This window comes from Sceloporus undulatus, chromosome 3 (genome assembly GCF_019175285.1).
Source record: "Sceloporus undulatus isolate JIND9_A2432 ecotype Alabama chromosome 3, SceUnd_v1.1, whole genome shotgun sequence".
Classification (NCBI taxonomy): Eukaryota; Metazoa; Chordata; class Lepidosauria; order Squamata; family Phrynosomatidae; genus Sceloporus; species Sceloporus undulatus.
The window spans coordinates 14415501-14431375 of NC_056524.1; the positions used below are offsets into that span (position 1 = coordinate 14415501).

At 40.9% G+C, this 15875-nt stretch overlaps 1 protein-coding gene across 7 annotated transcripts in view; it reads right to left on the reverse strand.

Annotated features, from left to right (window-relative positions):
- GRM5 (glutamate metabotropic receptor 5) overlaps positions 1-15875 on the reverse strand; it is a 305682-nt gene that overhangs the window by 260258 nt on the left and 29549 nt on the right. For all 7 annotated transcript variants that reach the window (XM_042459902.1, XM_042459896.1, XM_042459900.1 and 4 more), the window contains exon 2: positions 11061-11935. In XM_042459902.1, the coding sequence (XP_042315836.1) occupies positions 11061-11733 (673 nt within the window). In that variant the 5' untranslated portion in view covers positions 11734-11935. The remainder of the gene's footprint in view (positions 1-11060; positions 11936-15875) is intronic.

Consider the following 15875-nt stretch of genomic DNA (forward strand, 5'->3'; position numbering starts at 1 on the left):
TCTGTCTTCAGGCTAGCCCCTGATGGTACTGGGCCAGCCTACAGATAAGACTACATTTTACATGTTTTACCAAAACAGCACTTCAAATTTTCCTAATGCACAGCATGGAGGCTGCTCTTGAGAGAGTTAATGTTCTCTGCCTAACAAATGTGGCTGTGACCTGACAAAGGATGGAGACATCTTGGATCTCCAAAGAAGTATCTCTTTGTATTGCTAATGGAATTCAAATTTTATCTCTTGGACATTGGAATGCTTTGTTCTCAGTGCCATGTGGTCAGAAGGAAGAGGAACCTTCTTGCATAAGTATTCCTCTACAGAACAACACAACAACACCTGGAGAAAATGCATGCCTGTGACTAACATCTTCATTTTTAACCCTCCTGAATGATTTCACCAGCTTTGCCTGAGGAAGACGCCAGTGGATCTTCCAAGTCTTGCATCATGTATTTTGTGCATTTTAGTTGGTCAAATAAAAGTTTTGTGGATTTTGGATGTCACTGTATTTTGAAGGGTGTTCAGCAACTTGGATAGTTCATTTTAAGCTGGGACAATGAAATGCAGTTATCAGCCAGCCAATGGGTAAAACTAGAGTACGCATCTCAATATACCTGCTCCTGGTGCAAAACTCAAGGCAGTTCTGTTGAACCATCATAATAAAAATGGTGCAGGGATCTTCAGCAGCAGGAAAGCCATAACCCAGGAATGTAATGTCACTTACTATTTGCAGTATCGTCCCTTACAATATTAGGTCAATGTTGTTCCTGTCTTCTCTTAAGTGATTAGAAGTGCTTGTGTCAAATGCACTTGTAAAGAAACAAATGGCACTGAATAATGACCATTTCTGGCACTCTCATCATGATCTGAAAATGGTGAACTTTATATAAATAGCCCCAAACGGCCTAAGGTACATTATGAACTGGACTCCTGCTGAGTTCATGATGGATTTGATGCTATCTGTTTTTCTTCCATTCCAATCCATCTTTTAACTGTGAAAGAAGAAAATATCCAAAGTCCACATCTTTTCACTATCTGTCCGTCCATCCATCCATCCATCCATCCATCCATCTCACTGTGAAATTGTTTATAACAAAGCCCCAATTGTGGACTTTAGACTCAGAAACTTTGAACAGATACATCCTCACTTTCTTCTTCTTCTTCTTCTTCTTCTTCTTCTTCTTCTTCTTCTTCTTCTTCTTCTCATCCTCATCCTCATCCTCATCCTCCTCATTCCCTATCTTTTCTATCCTTGGTGCAAATGCATAGATCTGAAAGACCATTTTTCAGCATTAACTCCTTGTTAAAGGGTGCATAGGTTAATGCAGTAATTGACCTAATAAATAAGTCAGTATAGCTACCCACTAAAGGAAAACACATTCTCTCCACTGCTGGACAGCTCCTGCTTTCAGGAAGTTCCTCCTAATGTTAAGGTGGAATCCCTTTTCCTGTAGTTTGAATCCATTGCTCCAGACCCTGTGCTCTGGAGCAGCAGAAAACAAGCTTGCACCATCCTCAATATGAAACCCCTTCAAATATCTAAACAGGGCTATCATATCACCTCTTAACCATCTCTTACCCAGGCTAAACATCCCAAGCTCCCTAGGTCTCTCCTCGTAAAGTATGATTTCCAGACTCTTCACCATTAGCCACAGTGCTGGATTTATTAATCATAGAATCATAGAATCATAGAGTTGGAAGAGACCGCACGGGCCATCCAGTCCAACTCCCTGCCATGCAGGAAATCCAAATCAAAGCATCCCCAACAGATGGCCATCTAGCCTCTGCTTAAAGACCTCTAAGGAAGGAGACTCCACTACACTCTGGGGGAGTTTGTTCCACTGTCGAACAGCCCTTACTGTCAGGAAGTTCCTCCTAATGTTCAGGTGGAATCTCTTTTCCTGTAGCTTGCATCCATTGTTCCAGGTCCTGTTCTCTGGAGCAGCAGAAAACAAGCTTGCTCCCTCCTCAATGTGACATCCTTTCAAATATTTAAACAGGGCTATCATATCACCACTTAACCTTCTCTTCTCCAGGCTAAACATCCCCAGCTCCCTGAGTCGTTCCTCATATGGCAAGGTTTCCAGACCTTTCACCATTTTAGTCGCCCTCCTCTGGACAAGCTCCAGTTTCTCAATGTCCTTTTTTAATTGTGGTGCCCAGAACTGGACACAATATTCCAGGTGGGGCCTGACCAGAGCAGAATACAATGGCACAATTACTTCTCTTGATCTAGACACTATACTTTTATTGATGCAGCCTAGAATTGCATTGGCCTTTTTAGCTGCCGCATCACACTGTTGACTCATGTTCAACTTATGGTCTACTTGGACTCCTAGATCTCTTTCACATGTACTTTCATTCAGCAATGTGTCTCCCATCCTATATCTGTGCATTTCATTTTTCTGCCCTAAGTGCAGTACCTTACATTTCTCTGTGTTGAATTTCATTTTGTTAGCTTTGGCCCAGCTTTCTAGTCTATTCAGATCATTTTGAATGTTGGTCCTGTCCTCTGGAGTATTAACTATTCCTCCTAATTTGGTGTCATCTGCAAATTTGATAAGTGTGCTCCCAATTCTGTCATCCAGGTCATTGATAAAGATGTTGAATAACACTGGGCCCAGGACAGAGCCCTGTGGGACCCCACTGGTCACTTCCCTCCAGGAGGAAAAAGAGCCATTGTTGAGCACCCTTTGGGTTCGGCCGGTCAACCAATTACAGATCCATTTAACAGTTACTTTGTCTAGCCCACATTTTACAAGCTTGTTTGCAAGAATATCATGGGAAACCTTTTTAGGAGCATGGCTCAGAATCATGGATATCTCCCTTAAAATGTGGGTTTAAACCCAGACAGGGTTCCCTACCTGACTAATATGGAAGCCACCAGCATTCACTGGCTCTACAAGTAAGGTCTCTGCAAAGCTTTCTGAGATAACTTCCAAAGGTGAACATTTCTGAAACACACTTCAGTGAGGGAATGTTTAATATTCAGTGCCAGCATTTGATGCCCAGAGATGGTTCTTGGTAGCAATCAGTAGGTGACAGCAACTGATAGGTGACAAGCAATACCAACAGCATTTGACATATCTGAGCATCACCCATAAATACTTGACAGCTTGTCCCAGTATGGAAGAGCAATCAGTTGTGGGTTGTTTTTTTTTTAAGATGTCACAATCATCAACTGATAATATATTCCAGAGTTAGCATGCAGTAGCCGTCAGAATTTATCTGTGACAAATTTGGAGGGGTATTGTTCTACTATAGAATATTTGTCATTGTCTGATAGTGGCAGAACTTGGAATAGTTACTTTTTGGACTACAACTCCCAGAATCCTTCAGCTACACTGTATCCCAAAAGTAACTTTTCCAAGCTCTGCAGTGATCTGTAACAGAATTTAGCCTTTTCTGTTTGTCTCCCTTGTTTTACATTTGACCTAGTTTTTGCTTGCAGGAGAGTGGTTTGATAAATATATATGAAGAAATATGGTAAGCTGAGTTATATTTTCACATGTATTTCTTATTTTTATGCATAAAAATATCATGGCCTATGGTTATAAACAATAAAGTTGCAGTGATATGCAAAATGTTCTTCTTCCACTGACAGATTCAGTCACCTCAAATTTCAGGTTCAGCATTCAATACACACACACACACACACACACACACACACACAATAACAGAAGACAAATATCAAGAGCGACATTTGCATTTAAATTTTGAGAGTTTGGCAAAGGCTGGAATCTTTTGTTCTGACTGCTAGTAGCCATCTTTCCTTCACCAGTGGAATCACTAGAATTTTATAGATTGCGGTATGTATCCGTATTATTTTTGTTGCTGCTGCTATTATTGTTGTTGTTGTTGTTTGTTATCATCCTTTATTATAATCCTTTCTTCTCTTCTTATTATCATCCTTTCTTCAATAATGGGTCTCAAAGTAGCTTGCAAATTATTAAAACAAGTACAGATTAAAAACCATATGAATACTCTGCACATGCAAATACACCAGACATGTAAACATTCTATAGAGTTAAAACCATTTTAAAATCATTAAAAGACAATATTTTTTAAAAAAAATCCAATAAAACAGTACAATAAATCATTAAAAGCTCATCACAGTAATAGCAAAGCTTTTGCATAAACCACATATGCAAGGAGTATGCTATTGAAATAAAATGTGTCAAGTGTAATACATGAGAAAAATATACTCAAATAAACACACACATTTTTCAAGATAGTACTTATATGTGAAGTCAAAGGCTTTCATGGCTGGCATCCACAGATGCTGGCAAAACGTCAGGAATAAACTCTTCTAGAACATGGCCACAAAAAAACCCTATAGCACTCATAGTTTAGCTATGAGGAGGAGGAAAGCCATGTGGCATGCTAGAGACATGGTCTATTCCTCAGAATCTGTTGCCTGAGATACAGTCTAACTCTTTGGCAATCCTAAGCAGGGACATCACTAGAGCAACATGAGTGGTGTGGACCACATCAGGTGAGACCCTAAGGAGGGATGACACCACAGCTCCCCAAACATCTGTCTTTTGGTAGAAATGGACTATAGCACTCACCTGCATTGCTTTAAAATTCTGGAGTTCAGGGGAGAGATAGTGTGAGTGGGGCAAGGCTCAGTCCCAGAAGAGAGGAGAGGCCCTAAGTTTTAATTTTCAAAAGTTTAAAATTTTTAAAATTAAAAATATTTTAATTTTTAAAAAAAAAAATCATATACCAAATTTTCACTTTAACCACATGGAACTATGTACATGTAAATACATTTGGGCCATGCATATGATATTGTTTTTTATAGGTATAATTTTAATTTTTCTAGTTGTTTACGTCACAACTATTACCATTGTATTCAGTGATAGATGGGAATTGGATTTATGAGTAATATTAGTACAAAAAAATTTACTAAGGATTCTGTATGGTGTGGTATGGGAAGAGTTCAATGGAGATGGGGTGACACCATGGGTGACTGCACTGAATGGCATGAACCCTAGTGATGCCACTGATCCCAAGGACTAGAAAACCAAAACAAACAAACAAACAAAAAAGAAAACAGAAATAAGAATGATGAGGATTGGGGAAATGTGAGCACTTTTATATTAAGTGTCAACAAAAGCTAAACAAAATACACAAAAAAGTGGAAAGTCCTTTGAGATCACCTCCAGTATTCATAATAGTACAATAATACTGTTTTATCATCAGTATCAGTCTGGTGCATATAGCTCTTGTATATAAATTCAAAGATTCAGTATTCCTTATTCCCTCTGGTCTTTTCCTCTCTGATCATACAAAGCAGTGTTCTGTTTTACAGAAACACCTTCTAAGCATGGCTTATGCTTTGGTCACCTTTCAAGTATATTCAGAGGATACTTGGCATTGCTTTCAGAAGCTATATTTAGGGATGCTTGAGGAATCCAACCCTGATGTGAGCTGATTTGAACTGAACCTCTCAGACTAAAGTGCAAATCGGAACTGAACTAGCTGCCAAATGTCACACATCTCCAAAGGGTGTTTGCATGCAGCCAGTTCTCAGCAGGTCAGACATATCTGAATTTGTTTTTAACATGCATACTTGGAATGAAAATACATTTGAGCTTCAAAACTGTGGTCCCTGGGCATGTGGATCTCTCTCTCTCCATCTGCATAGAGGGCAAGATCTATGGCAATAATGGTTAAGCTTCCCCTGAAAGGCTGGGATCCTACACTGTTCTTGTGCACTGTAAATCTGTATTTGTGTGCTTATTATACCATAGTATAGCTATATCATCTTTCTGCTGACTGTGTGAAGCCCACTGTGTATCTGCTAATGTGCCTGCCTGTTGTTCCACTGAGCAATGGGAAATGCACAGTGAATGTTCCTGAAATCCATGTGAATAAAATGGTACTGAAATCCTTGTTCTGCTCTCACGCATTTTCAAAATGTTGTACTGGAAAGTAAAGAAAGATAATGAAAAGGAAAGTAATAATCCATGTTACAAATCCAATAGTAATATGTTGTTATCATTCACTTATTTTAGAAGGTCCGAACTAGGAGTGTGTGGGGGCTGAGCGTTTACATGCTCAGCAACCCTACCCTGCACCAGGCTACTGTCATGGTGTGCGCCCATCTATACAGGGCGCGCCAGGAGCCCTATGTGTGGCCTAAAAAGAACCCGTTGAGGAGTGGATTCTTTTTAGGCCTCCTGGAGGCCGTGAAGTTTGGTTGCTGCAGTCTCCATCAGGGGCAGAAAGGGGCGGCATCTTGCCACCCCTTTCTCCCAATCTGTACAGCCCCTATGTTTTCAAAACATGGACTGTATCCAGCTTTTCTCAGTTTGGCAGGAACAGTCCCAATTAATCCTCTGCTATCCCACTTCCTCAGCTGCTTTTTAAAAAGTCCCAGTTTCTCTCACCTCTTCTCACTTTTCCCCTTCATCCTCACCTTACTTCAATTGTTGCAAACTGAATTCAAAGTGCAGAAGTAGTTTGCACCCAGCTAATTCAGCTGGACTCACAGAGGAGGGGCAGAATTTTCCATCCCTAAACTCAGTGCATAGATTCCAAGATTTCTCTGCTTAAAATAATAGTTTTATGTGTTCTTCTTCAGTAATAATTCTAGCCCTCTTTTTGCCTGGCCACACCTCTTAGATCACACTCTGATATGGATCAGCCAACATGTCCCAGTATTCCACTCTGAAATACTGGAGACTATGAAAGCTATGCCAGAAAATTTTCATTGCTAGCACAATGGTTTGTATGCATTCATAAGCTGCTGCTCTTTTATGGGACATTTGAGTTGTTTTACAGTGTTTTATTGTCTTCAGAATGCAAGAGGTAATTCATTACTTCTTTGAGTCAATAGCCAGAAACAATAAGTGAGCAAACCAAGCAGGTCCCACTAAGAGAATCCCAAGTATTCTCTTGGGATGCTGCCACACAGCAGAATTAATGCCGTTTGACACCATTTTAACTGTCATGGCTCCATCCTATGGAATCCTGGGATTTGTAGCTTATTGTGGCATCAGAGCTGTCTGATGGAGAAGGTTAAATATCTCACAAAATGACAAATACCAGAATTCCATAGCATTGAACCATGACAGTTAAAGTGGTGTCAAATGGCATTAATTCTGCTGCATAGCTGCAGCCTTACTCTGCTAACAAGCACCTGGTGTTATTCTGACCCAATATAGTTCCATCCTATGACTACCCAATGTTTCCTCCTGTTTGAAGTGGCCTTTGATGCAATAAATATTTCAACTCTTGCCTCAAGTGTTAGATTCATTAAGCTAATTAGCCAGTCATTTTCAAAATGCCATCTAAAGGACTTAAGGGTTAAGGACTTTATTTAAGCAGTAAGTGACACGGAAAACATTATTTATGTGAACACACAGCTACATGTCCACATAGTTCTTGCTTAGAACATGATGTCAATGTTTCACCCTATGGTAATCTTCTGTTCCCATATGTCTAGGATTTTGTCCCAAGGAAAGGATTTATAGGTGATATGGTGCATGCTGGACATTCTGGGAGAGGCATGGAGATGATCAAATGAACAGGAATGAAGCCAAATGTTCTGCCTTGGTTCACATATACTCCTTGTTGTTCTGTGCTCTTCTATCTAGTGATGTAAATTTTTATCCTTCCAATCCCTGAAGGGGGACAGGAAATGTTATTACTCTTTTTGCTCCTTTCTGGAGAGTAAGACAACATCAGGGTTGTCCCGCACAGAGAAGTTGAACAAATCCTGACATATCCCTGAAGAATGAGGAAACAGCTGACTTTCCCACCCTATCTCTTCTTGCAATTAGTGGTATGAACTATAAAACAATGTTTGATGGGTATAACAAGGAAGGGTGGCCTTTTTTATTTTTAGAATGGAATTCCTTCTCCCCTTCCCCTCCTGCAGCCCAGTGAAGAAATTCAAATTGTCTTGATTGAGACACAATTAAAACGGGGAATATCAAGTTATCTAGGTGATCCTGATGTAGCTATGTATGTTTATGTAATGTCAGGTGCAGGTGAAAGAGACATGCATACATCTGCTTTCATGATTTGAAGTTACAATGGATCTTTTGGTGGTGAATGGAGAGAGCAATAAAACCCTCTGCAGTCTTTACCTTCCACAGTACCAAACAAGAACTGAATTTCTCTCTCTACCCCTTCTTTGTGCAACCAAGTGGAGTAATTGAAATTGTCTTTACTGAAGCTCACACAATTAAAATGAATGTCTGGAGTCCTGTTATTTTTATTACTTAAGCAAAACCACACACACACACACACACACACACACACACACACACACATTCTGAACATTGAATTTCCCACTGAAGTGTCTGCCGCATTTTTTTTAAGTATCTGCAAATTCACACACCTCTGTTGAGCACAAGGCAAACTTAAGAGCTCGTAAACACTTGAGCTTACATTGAGAAAAACAAAACCCCATACATTTAACAAACAGCAAGGAGCTTTTGTCACATCCCTATTTCTACCTGTTTTTCCCTCTCTATTATCACCTTTGTTCAGAAGTGGCATTTGCATGTTTCCTGGAGAATAAACCAGGAGAGGGCAGGTGGTTCGATATTAACTTGTAAAAAAGATAATGATAAGGAGGATGAGGATGGGAGGAATCATTGGTTCATTTTGCCCAGTGTTGTCAAGTTTGATAGGCAGCAAAAGCTTCAGAAAAGATTCTTCCCTAGGCCACCCGGAGATCCTTGATTTAACAATGAAGATGATGGTGGTGGTAATGGTGGTGACAGCAATGAGAGAAAACAGTAATAACATTGATAATCTCTGCATTACTGCTAGACTCCAGAAGATGCCCTATTTTGAGATGGACCTTCTTGTAGCTCATCAGTGTCAAACAGTCTGTCAAACTAACCTTCAGAATCCCATCGATTCCAGTTTAATGTGACACACTGAAAGTCAAGTAAGAAAAAACAGACAACAAAATTCATCCACAATTATTTTTTCCCAGTTTAGAAGAAGATAGTGAGTAATGGAGGGCATTTCCTGGACAACATCAAGCAACCAATAATGTCTTGGGCCAGCCTTGCTCCTCTCCTGTCCTAACTTGCTGTTGTATTCAAGACAGCACATCTACCTGTATTTCTTTCTGCACTGTGTGTGCATTTCTGGGGAAATTTTTGTATGTTTGTTTCCTGTTTCTGTCTTCTAAAAGAGAGGTATAAATGTGAGTTTATGTTTGTATGGAGTTTTGTCCCATGGATGAAGGATTAGTCTCTTGTTTCCAGGAAAGCAGTGAAAGTAATTTCCTTTAAGATATACAGGGAAAAAAGGGAGCGGGGGAAGAGGTTGAATGGTGATTGTACATAAAACCATATTCTCTATGTGAATGCAGATACACTAAGGAAGTAGATTCTCAGCTATTTAATCCTTGTGTGCAAGGATGAAAAGTTATGGCAGTTTTCTCCCTCTTGCAGGAGAAAATGGATATTGCTCATACAGTATTCTCCCTGTAGTGGAGAATTTATTCTGAGGAGGAAAAAAATGTGGGCTGAAATCCTTCACCAAACATGTAGCTGCAATGTCATGGCTCAGATCTGTCTCCTGATCTGTCCCCCAAAACCCACATTAAAATGGGCAAGCTTAAGGAAAAGTTACCATAGGGTTTTCTTGGTAAGTTTCTACAGAGCGGGTTTGCCACTGCCATCCTTGGAGGATGTGAATGGTAATCTATTACAAAAGCAATCTTTGTTTAAAGATTGCCAAAGATGGAGAGTCCACCACTCTCCAAGGCTGTCTATTCCACTGTTGTATAGTTCTTACTGTCAGGAAATTCTTCCTACTGTTTAGGTGGGATCACTTTTCTTTTAATTTAAATCCTTTGGTTTATGTCCTAGGGTACATTTACACTGTAGAAATAATGCAGTTTGACACCACTTTAACTGCCATGGCTCCACTCTACAGAATTCTGGGATGTGTAGTTTTGTGGAGTGCCACTACTGTTTGGCAGGGAAGGCTAAAGACCATGTAAAACTACAAATCCCAGGATTTCATAGGATGGAGCTACAGTACTTGAACTGGTGTCAAACCACATTATTTCTACAGTATAAATGCACTCCCACCTTGCATCTCCAGTCTCTCAAGCAGCAAAAAATAATTCACTCCATCTTCTACATGACATCTCCTCAGATCTCTAGACTAGGCACAGGGACATATTCCCACACTTACACCCAACCAACCACTTGGTTGCAGAGTGGGAGGAAGAACTTTAGACTGCTTGCCCCAGGATGCATTTGGAGCTTCATCCTGTACTGTTGGGGACAATTCATCTGTATTCAGAAAACAAATAATTCCTAAAGAAATGTGTTATTACAACTAAATAAAGGGGAATAAAATATTTCAGTGTATCAATTTAATAGGAAATGGTGCATAATGCTAATCATGGTGGCAACTAGTCCCATGGGGCAACAGAAAAACCTGTGCTTCTGAAAATGCTAAATTATGAGAATGGAAAGTAGAAATGGTAAACACAGAGCATATACAGTTATCCTACCCACAAATAAAACAATATTGAAGGCTAGGGGCAAATATCAGAACAATAAGGATCTCTTTTGAATCCATAAATTATTGTATTTATTTATGACAAATAAACTTTTAACAACAAAAAGATAACACTGGTTTCTTCAAATCAGCAGTCACAACAAGAACTACAAGAGCGAAAAGGCTTACCTTCATTTCAGTATTAGCTGAACACATCTTCACTGATTGCCAGACTCTTAAAATGTGTATATGCCATCAAATAAAGAAAGGAACGTCACAGACAGTAATTCTTTTTTCATTCTCTCTGTGTCCAAAATGTATAGACTCGTATATTGTCTACTGTGTTGTGTTTATTTCAGTTATGTTTACTATTTCAGTATTTTTGTGTATGAAATAGTAATGATTATAATAATGAATATGATAATAATAATGAAATTCAAGGTTCAAGTCAAGGCAACAATACGTTAACCAGGAACATGGTATGTATATTCTGAACCCAGAACATGGTATATTTACTGCCATTTGGAACATCAGAATATCACACCTGTATAAAGGGGAAAAACGCCTTCCCTTACCTTCAGTATGTACAGCAGATACATAGGTCCAGTTGTATCTCTTGACAATGTCCACCATAGCTCGAGCCTGTTGTGCATCTGAGGGTACCACTCTCATGAAATATTTGAACAAGGTCTTGTCACTTAAGTCCATGCTTGTGGCTGAGTAGGCAATCTGAGGTATGTTGAAAAGCTGCAACAGGTTTTGCACCTGAATTGCCACTGAACTGGACCCAGGTCCAATGACACCAACGATGGGCTTCTTGGAGTGGAAAGAAGATGACGATCCATCCACACACTTCATCAGTCCTTGCTCTTCTTCTGCTGAGATGAGAGAGTCCCGGATGAACTCAATGCTTTGCTCAAGTGCGACTGCTGAATGCCAACACGAATCCCTGATCTCACAGCCTAGAGTTATGTTGGGCAACAGCGTCTGGTTTTGATTAATCCTATCTAGGGTATGAAGCATTGCCTCCACTCTCTGGATCCCATATTGCTCTCTCACCTCTCCACATTTCCTCTCGTGGACCTTGTCAACGGATGGCTGGTGGTGGACAGAGAACAAAGCTCCAATGATAATGTCGCCAGGCATGTAGGCCACCACTCTTCTCTCACTGGACTGTGCAGAAACCAAAAGACCAAAGTTCCCACAGACATCTTCCTTCAATAACAATATAATAAGCAGAAGGAGCATTTTAGGAAATGGTTTAAGCCAGTACAGGAACCATGATGGGATGACAAGGTGAAAGTGTCATTAAAAAGTGATGAAAAAATCTTTTGGAGGAAACAAAGCAATCAGATGAAGGCTCAACTGGATGTTTCCAAACATTTTCTACAGGATGTCTACCATCTTCAGATCTGTTTAGCAGGGAGGATGTAACCATTGTCTTCACAACCTGAAAGGGAGTGATGATAGAGACATGTGTTTTGTTTGTTTTTCAAAAAGCAATCTTTTTGCCAGTTTATCCGAGGGCTGTGCCATCCGAGGGAAAGTGATGGTTGAGTGTATTAACTGTATCTAGGACAAGAATGAGCAACTGTGGGATGCTAAAAGGCCTAATTCGCACCCCCATACAGAGTGTCACATCTCCACCCCAATTGTCTAAAATTTAAAAAGTTCCCAAATGCCACAAACAACCTTCTAGAGCAACGGTTTCCAAACTTTGGTCCTCCAGATGTTTTGAATGTCAGGTCCCAGAATTTCTGACTGTTGGCCAAGCTGGCTAGGGTTTCTGGAACCTGAAGTCTAAAATACCCGGAAAACCAAAGTTTGGGAATCACTGCTCTAGAGGCGGTGGGAGCAATATTTGCCACATTCCTAGGCTGCTCTGGGTGATTTTAGGCTCCATTCTATGGAATCCTGGGATGTGTTGTTTGGTGAGGCACTGACTTCTCTGACAGACCAGGCTAAATACTTGACCAAACTACAAATTCCAAGATTCCACAGGATGGAGCCTTGACAGTTAAAGTGGTGTCAAATTGTTTTATTACTGCAGTGTGGAATATTTGTAAGAGAAAGAAGTTGGTAGCATAGGCTTTCATAGACTTAGGTCTACTCTTAAGAATTAATTAAAGTGAGTCTAGGAATTTGATTTCAGTACCAAAACAGAATAGAACTCATAGCGCTTCCACACATAAGTTCCCTGTCGATTACCCCAGGATTTCTGCATTTGATCAGTTTATTTTAGGAGGAATAAATAATTTTGCTGCTGTTTAGGAACAGGAAACTCTTGCCAATCTAATGCTAATCCTGCAGAGTGTTACTAATAGATCCTGATCTATTTTCCACAGTTGACCCTGATATCTAAAGCAACATCCAAAGTCAATGCGAAGTGGTGGTGCTGATGGGGACCTCACATGTTTCTTCGGGCAAAACAGCTGAGGAACTTTGAGACAGCCAAAAGAATACCAAGAGAATGGTTAGTTTGAATTGAGAATTCTAAATACCCTAAAACTTGTTATCCAGTTTCACCTAAAACAAAATTATTTATCTGAAAATGCTACACCATGTTCCTACAAGCTAAAAGATCATTTTAAACAGAAAACAAAGTAAACAATTATAAAACAGATTTCAGTGTAGGCAGCCAATCCGATGGAAGGAACAGCTGTCATGGACCAGCTGGCCCTGAGTTGGGGACCAAGTTCAAATGTCAATGTGAAGCTGTAGATTCCTCCTTACAGTGAGGTGCAAAATATGAGAAACGACATACCAAATTCTGTAGAGAAACAGAGGTTGCACCTGTACTGCAGAATTAATGGACTTTACTCTATAGTATCCTAGGATTTGTTGTTTGTTGTGGCACCAGAGCTCTCTTACAGAGAAAACTAAATATCTCACAAAATTGCAAAACCCAGAATTCCATAGCACCAAGCCATGGCAGTTTCAGTGCTGTCAAACTGCATTAATTCTGCAATGCAGATGCAGCCAGGGTGACTGCTGAACAACTCAAAGTAAGGCTGCATCTATGCTGCAGAAATGATGCAGTTTTACACTGCTTTAACTGCCATGGCTCAATGCTATGGAATTCTGGGATTTGTGAGACACTTAGAAGATTATCGCATATCCTTCTCAGAACGTTCCGAGATGGAACATTCTGGGAACGGATATTACCGCATTGAGGAAAGTGGAACGTGATGGGAACATGTGGAGAATGGATTTTACCGCACAGCGCATCTCTTTTTCTTGAGAACGTTCCCAGAACGTTTTGCTGTAGCGCATGCGTATTTCGTTTGGAGGACTGTAAGGAACTGGGAAGATTCGGTTTCTGCCCCTCCGAATGCCTCTGGAAGCAAGTGCCCACTACAAATACCTCAATCTGGGTATTTAGCCCCGGCAGCCATTGCAGCTCTTTAAACCGGTTTGAAAGGCAGAGTCCTCTGCTGTCACTCCAGTTCCCCTTTTTTGCAGCTTGTCACCCTTTGCCTCCTGTGTGTGTGTGCATGTATTGTGTGCCTTCAGATTGTGAGCTTCCTTCCCCGCTTTAACTCTTGTCTAGCTCTTTGCTATGGAATTCTGGGAGTTGTTTGCTTGCTTTTGTGTGGTGCTCCAAACAGAGAAGCTTTTGTGGGTTCCCTCCTGGATTGAAGGAGGAGAGGGTCCTGGGCATCCCTGGCATCCCTGCCTCCTGCATTGTGACAGCACAGGAGCCCCACTGGACATGACACTAGAGGCCCCCGCAGAAGCAGCCAGACCCTCTCCCTCTTGCTCTCTGCCCTGGTCCCCTCCTTCCCTTCTTTCTCTCTTTTCCCTCTGTTTTGCCCTCCTCCTTCACTCTCTTTCTCACTGCTTATCCTTCCTTCTCTCTCCCTCTTTCCATTTTCTCCTTCCCTCTCTCTTTCTCTCTCTTTCCCTCCTTTCCTCTTCTCTCCCTTGTCCCACCTTCTCTCCCTTTTTTCTTCCTTCTCTCCCTCCTTCTTTCCCCCCTCACACACACACACACACATATACACACACACACCCCTTCCCTCACTGCAGTCGCTCACCTGGCTGCCTCCCTGCCTGTCATTCTTTCAGCCAATCTGGAGATGGAGGAATGAGAGAACGGATTTGAAAACGGAAGAATACTGCACAGACCTCTTGTGGAACATTCTGAGAATGTTACAGCCCTCTGGGAACACATCTAATCCGTCCCCTCCCTGGAACACATGTGGAATACATTGGGAATGTTCTGGAAACCTGATGGGAACACATACGTGTGGTATACTTAAATGTGTTCCATTCCCATCAGGTTCCCAGAACGTTCTCAGAACACAGTGCGGTATTCTCCCCAGCCTTCTTTGTCAGCCAGCTCTGCTATCCCAACAAACTATAGATCCCAAGATTCCACAGGATGGAGCCATGACAGTTAAAGAAGTGTCAAACTGTATTTCATCTGCATGGAAGTTTTGTATGATCTCTACATTCGCACCTATACACATAAATAAGCCTATGCCAACAATGTGAAAACCTGTGCTGTCTTTTTTGACCACATGGAAGTAGCTTCCTTAACAAGTGCAAGGTCTTTACAATGATCCCTAAACAGATTACTGCTTCCAACAATGTAGCTATTCTGACTTTGCAAGGAAGTCATTCCTACAAAAGCTCACTATGAATGGTCATGCATTGGAAGAGTTGGTGTGCGAGTGAGCTATGCCTAGTTTAATTACAATACAATCTGTTTTCTTCTCTTACAGCTCTTAACTACTTATTGTTGGTCTCTAAAGGCAATTCAACATCTTTGGCAAACAATTACGCATTGAAAGTGCCTTCCTGAAATATAATAGGCTTTATCAAGCCCTTCATCCTGAATAGAATGGCCTCTTCTCTTCCCCTGACCCAAAGAGAGTCTTTTTAACTGAGAACCTTACTACGGCTTTGACCTAGAAATGAAACTATTGTCACTGCAGTGGCAGCTGGTGGCTTCCATGCCAGTTAGCAGTGAATCCATTCCAGATTTCAAACCAAACTTTAACCTATTCCCAGGTTAAAAGGGGGGGGGGGATCCTTTAAAGTACTACCAAAATCCTGCAGTGGATTCGTTGTTCCACTGGCATGGGAGCTGAAAACCACCACTTTGCCTTATGCAGAGGCTCTGTGAGATCACTGTTGCTGTTGTGAATTGTTGTAAAGCTGATTTTGATCTATGTTGACTCTAACAATGAGAGACCTCCAAGTCACCCTATCATCAACAGACCGGCTCAGGTCTTGCAGACTCAGGGCCATGGCCTACTTGATTGACTCTATCTACCTGTAAACCGGTCTTCTTCTTTTCCTATTGCCTTCTACCTTCCCAAGTATCATTGCCTTTTCTAGTGAGTCATGTCTTCTCACAATGTGTCTAACGTATAACAGTCTCT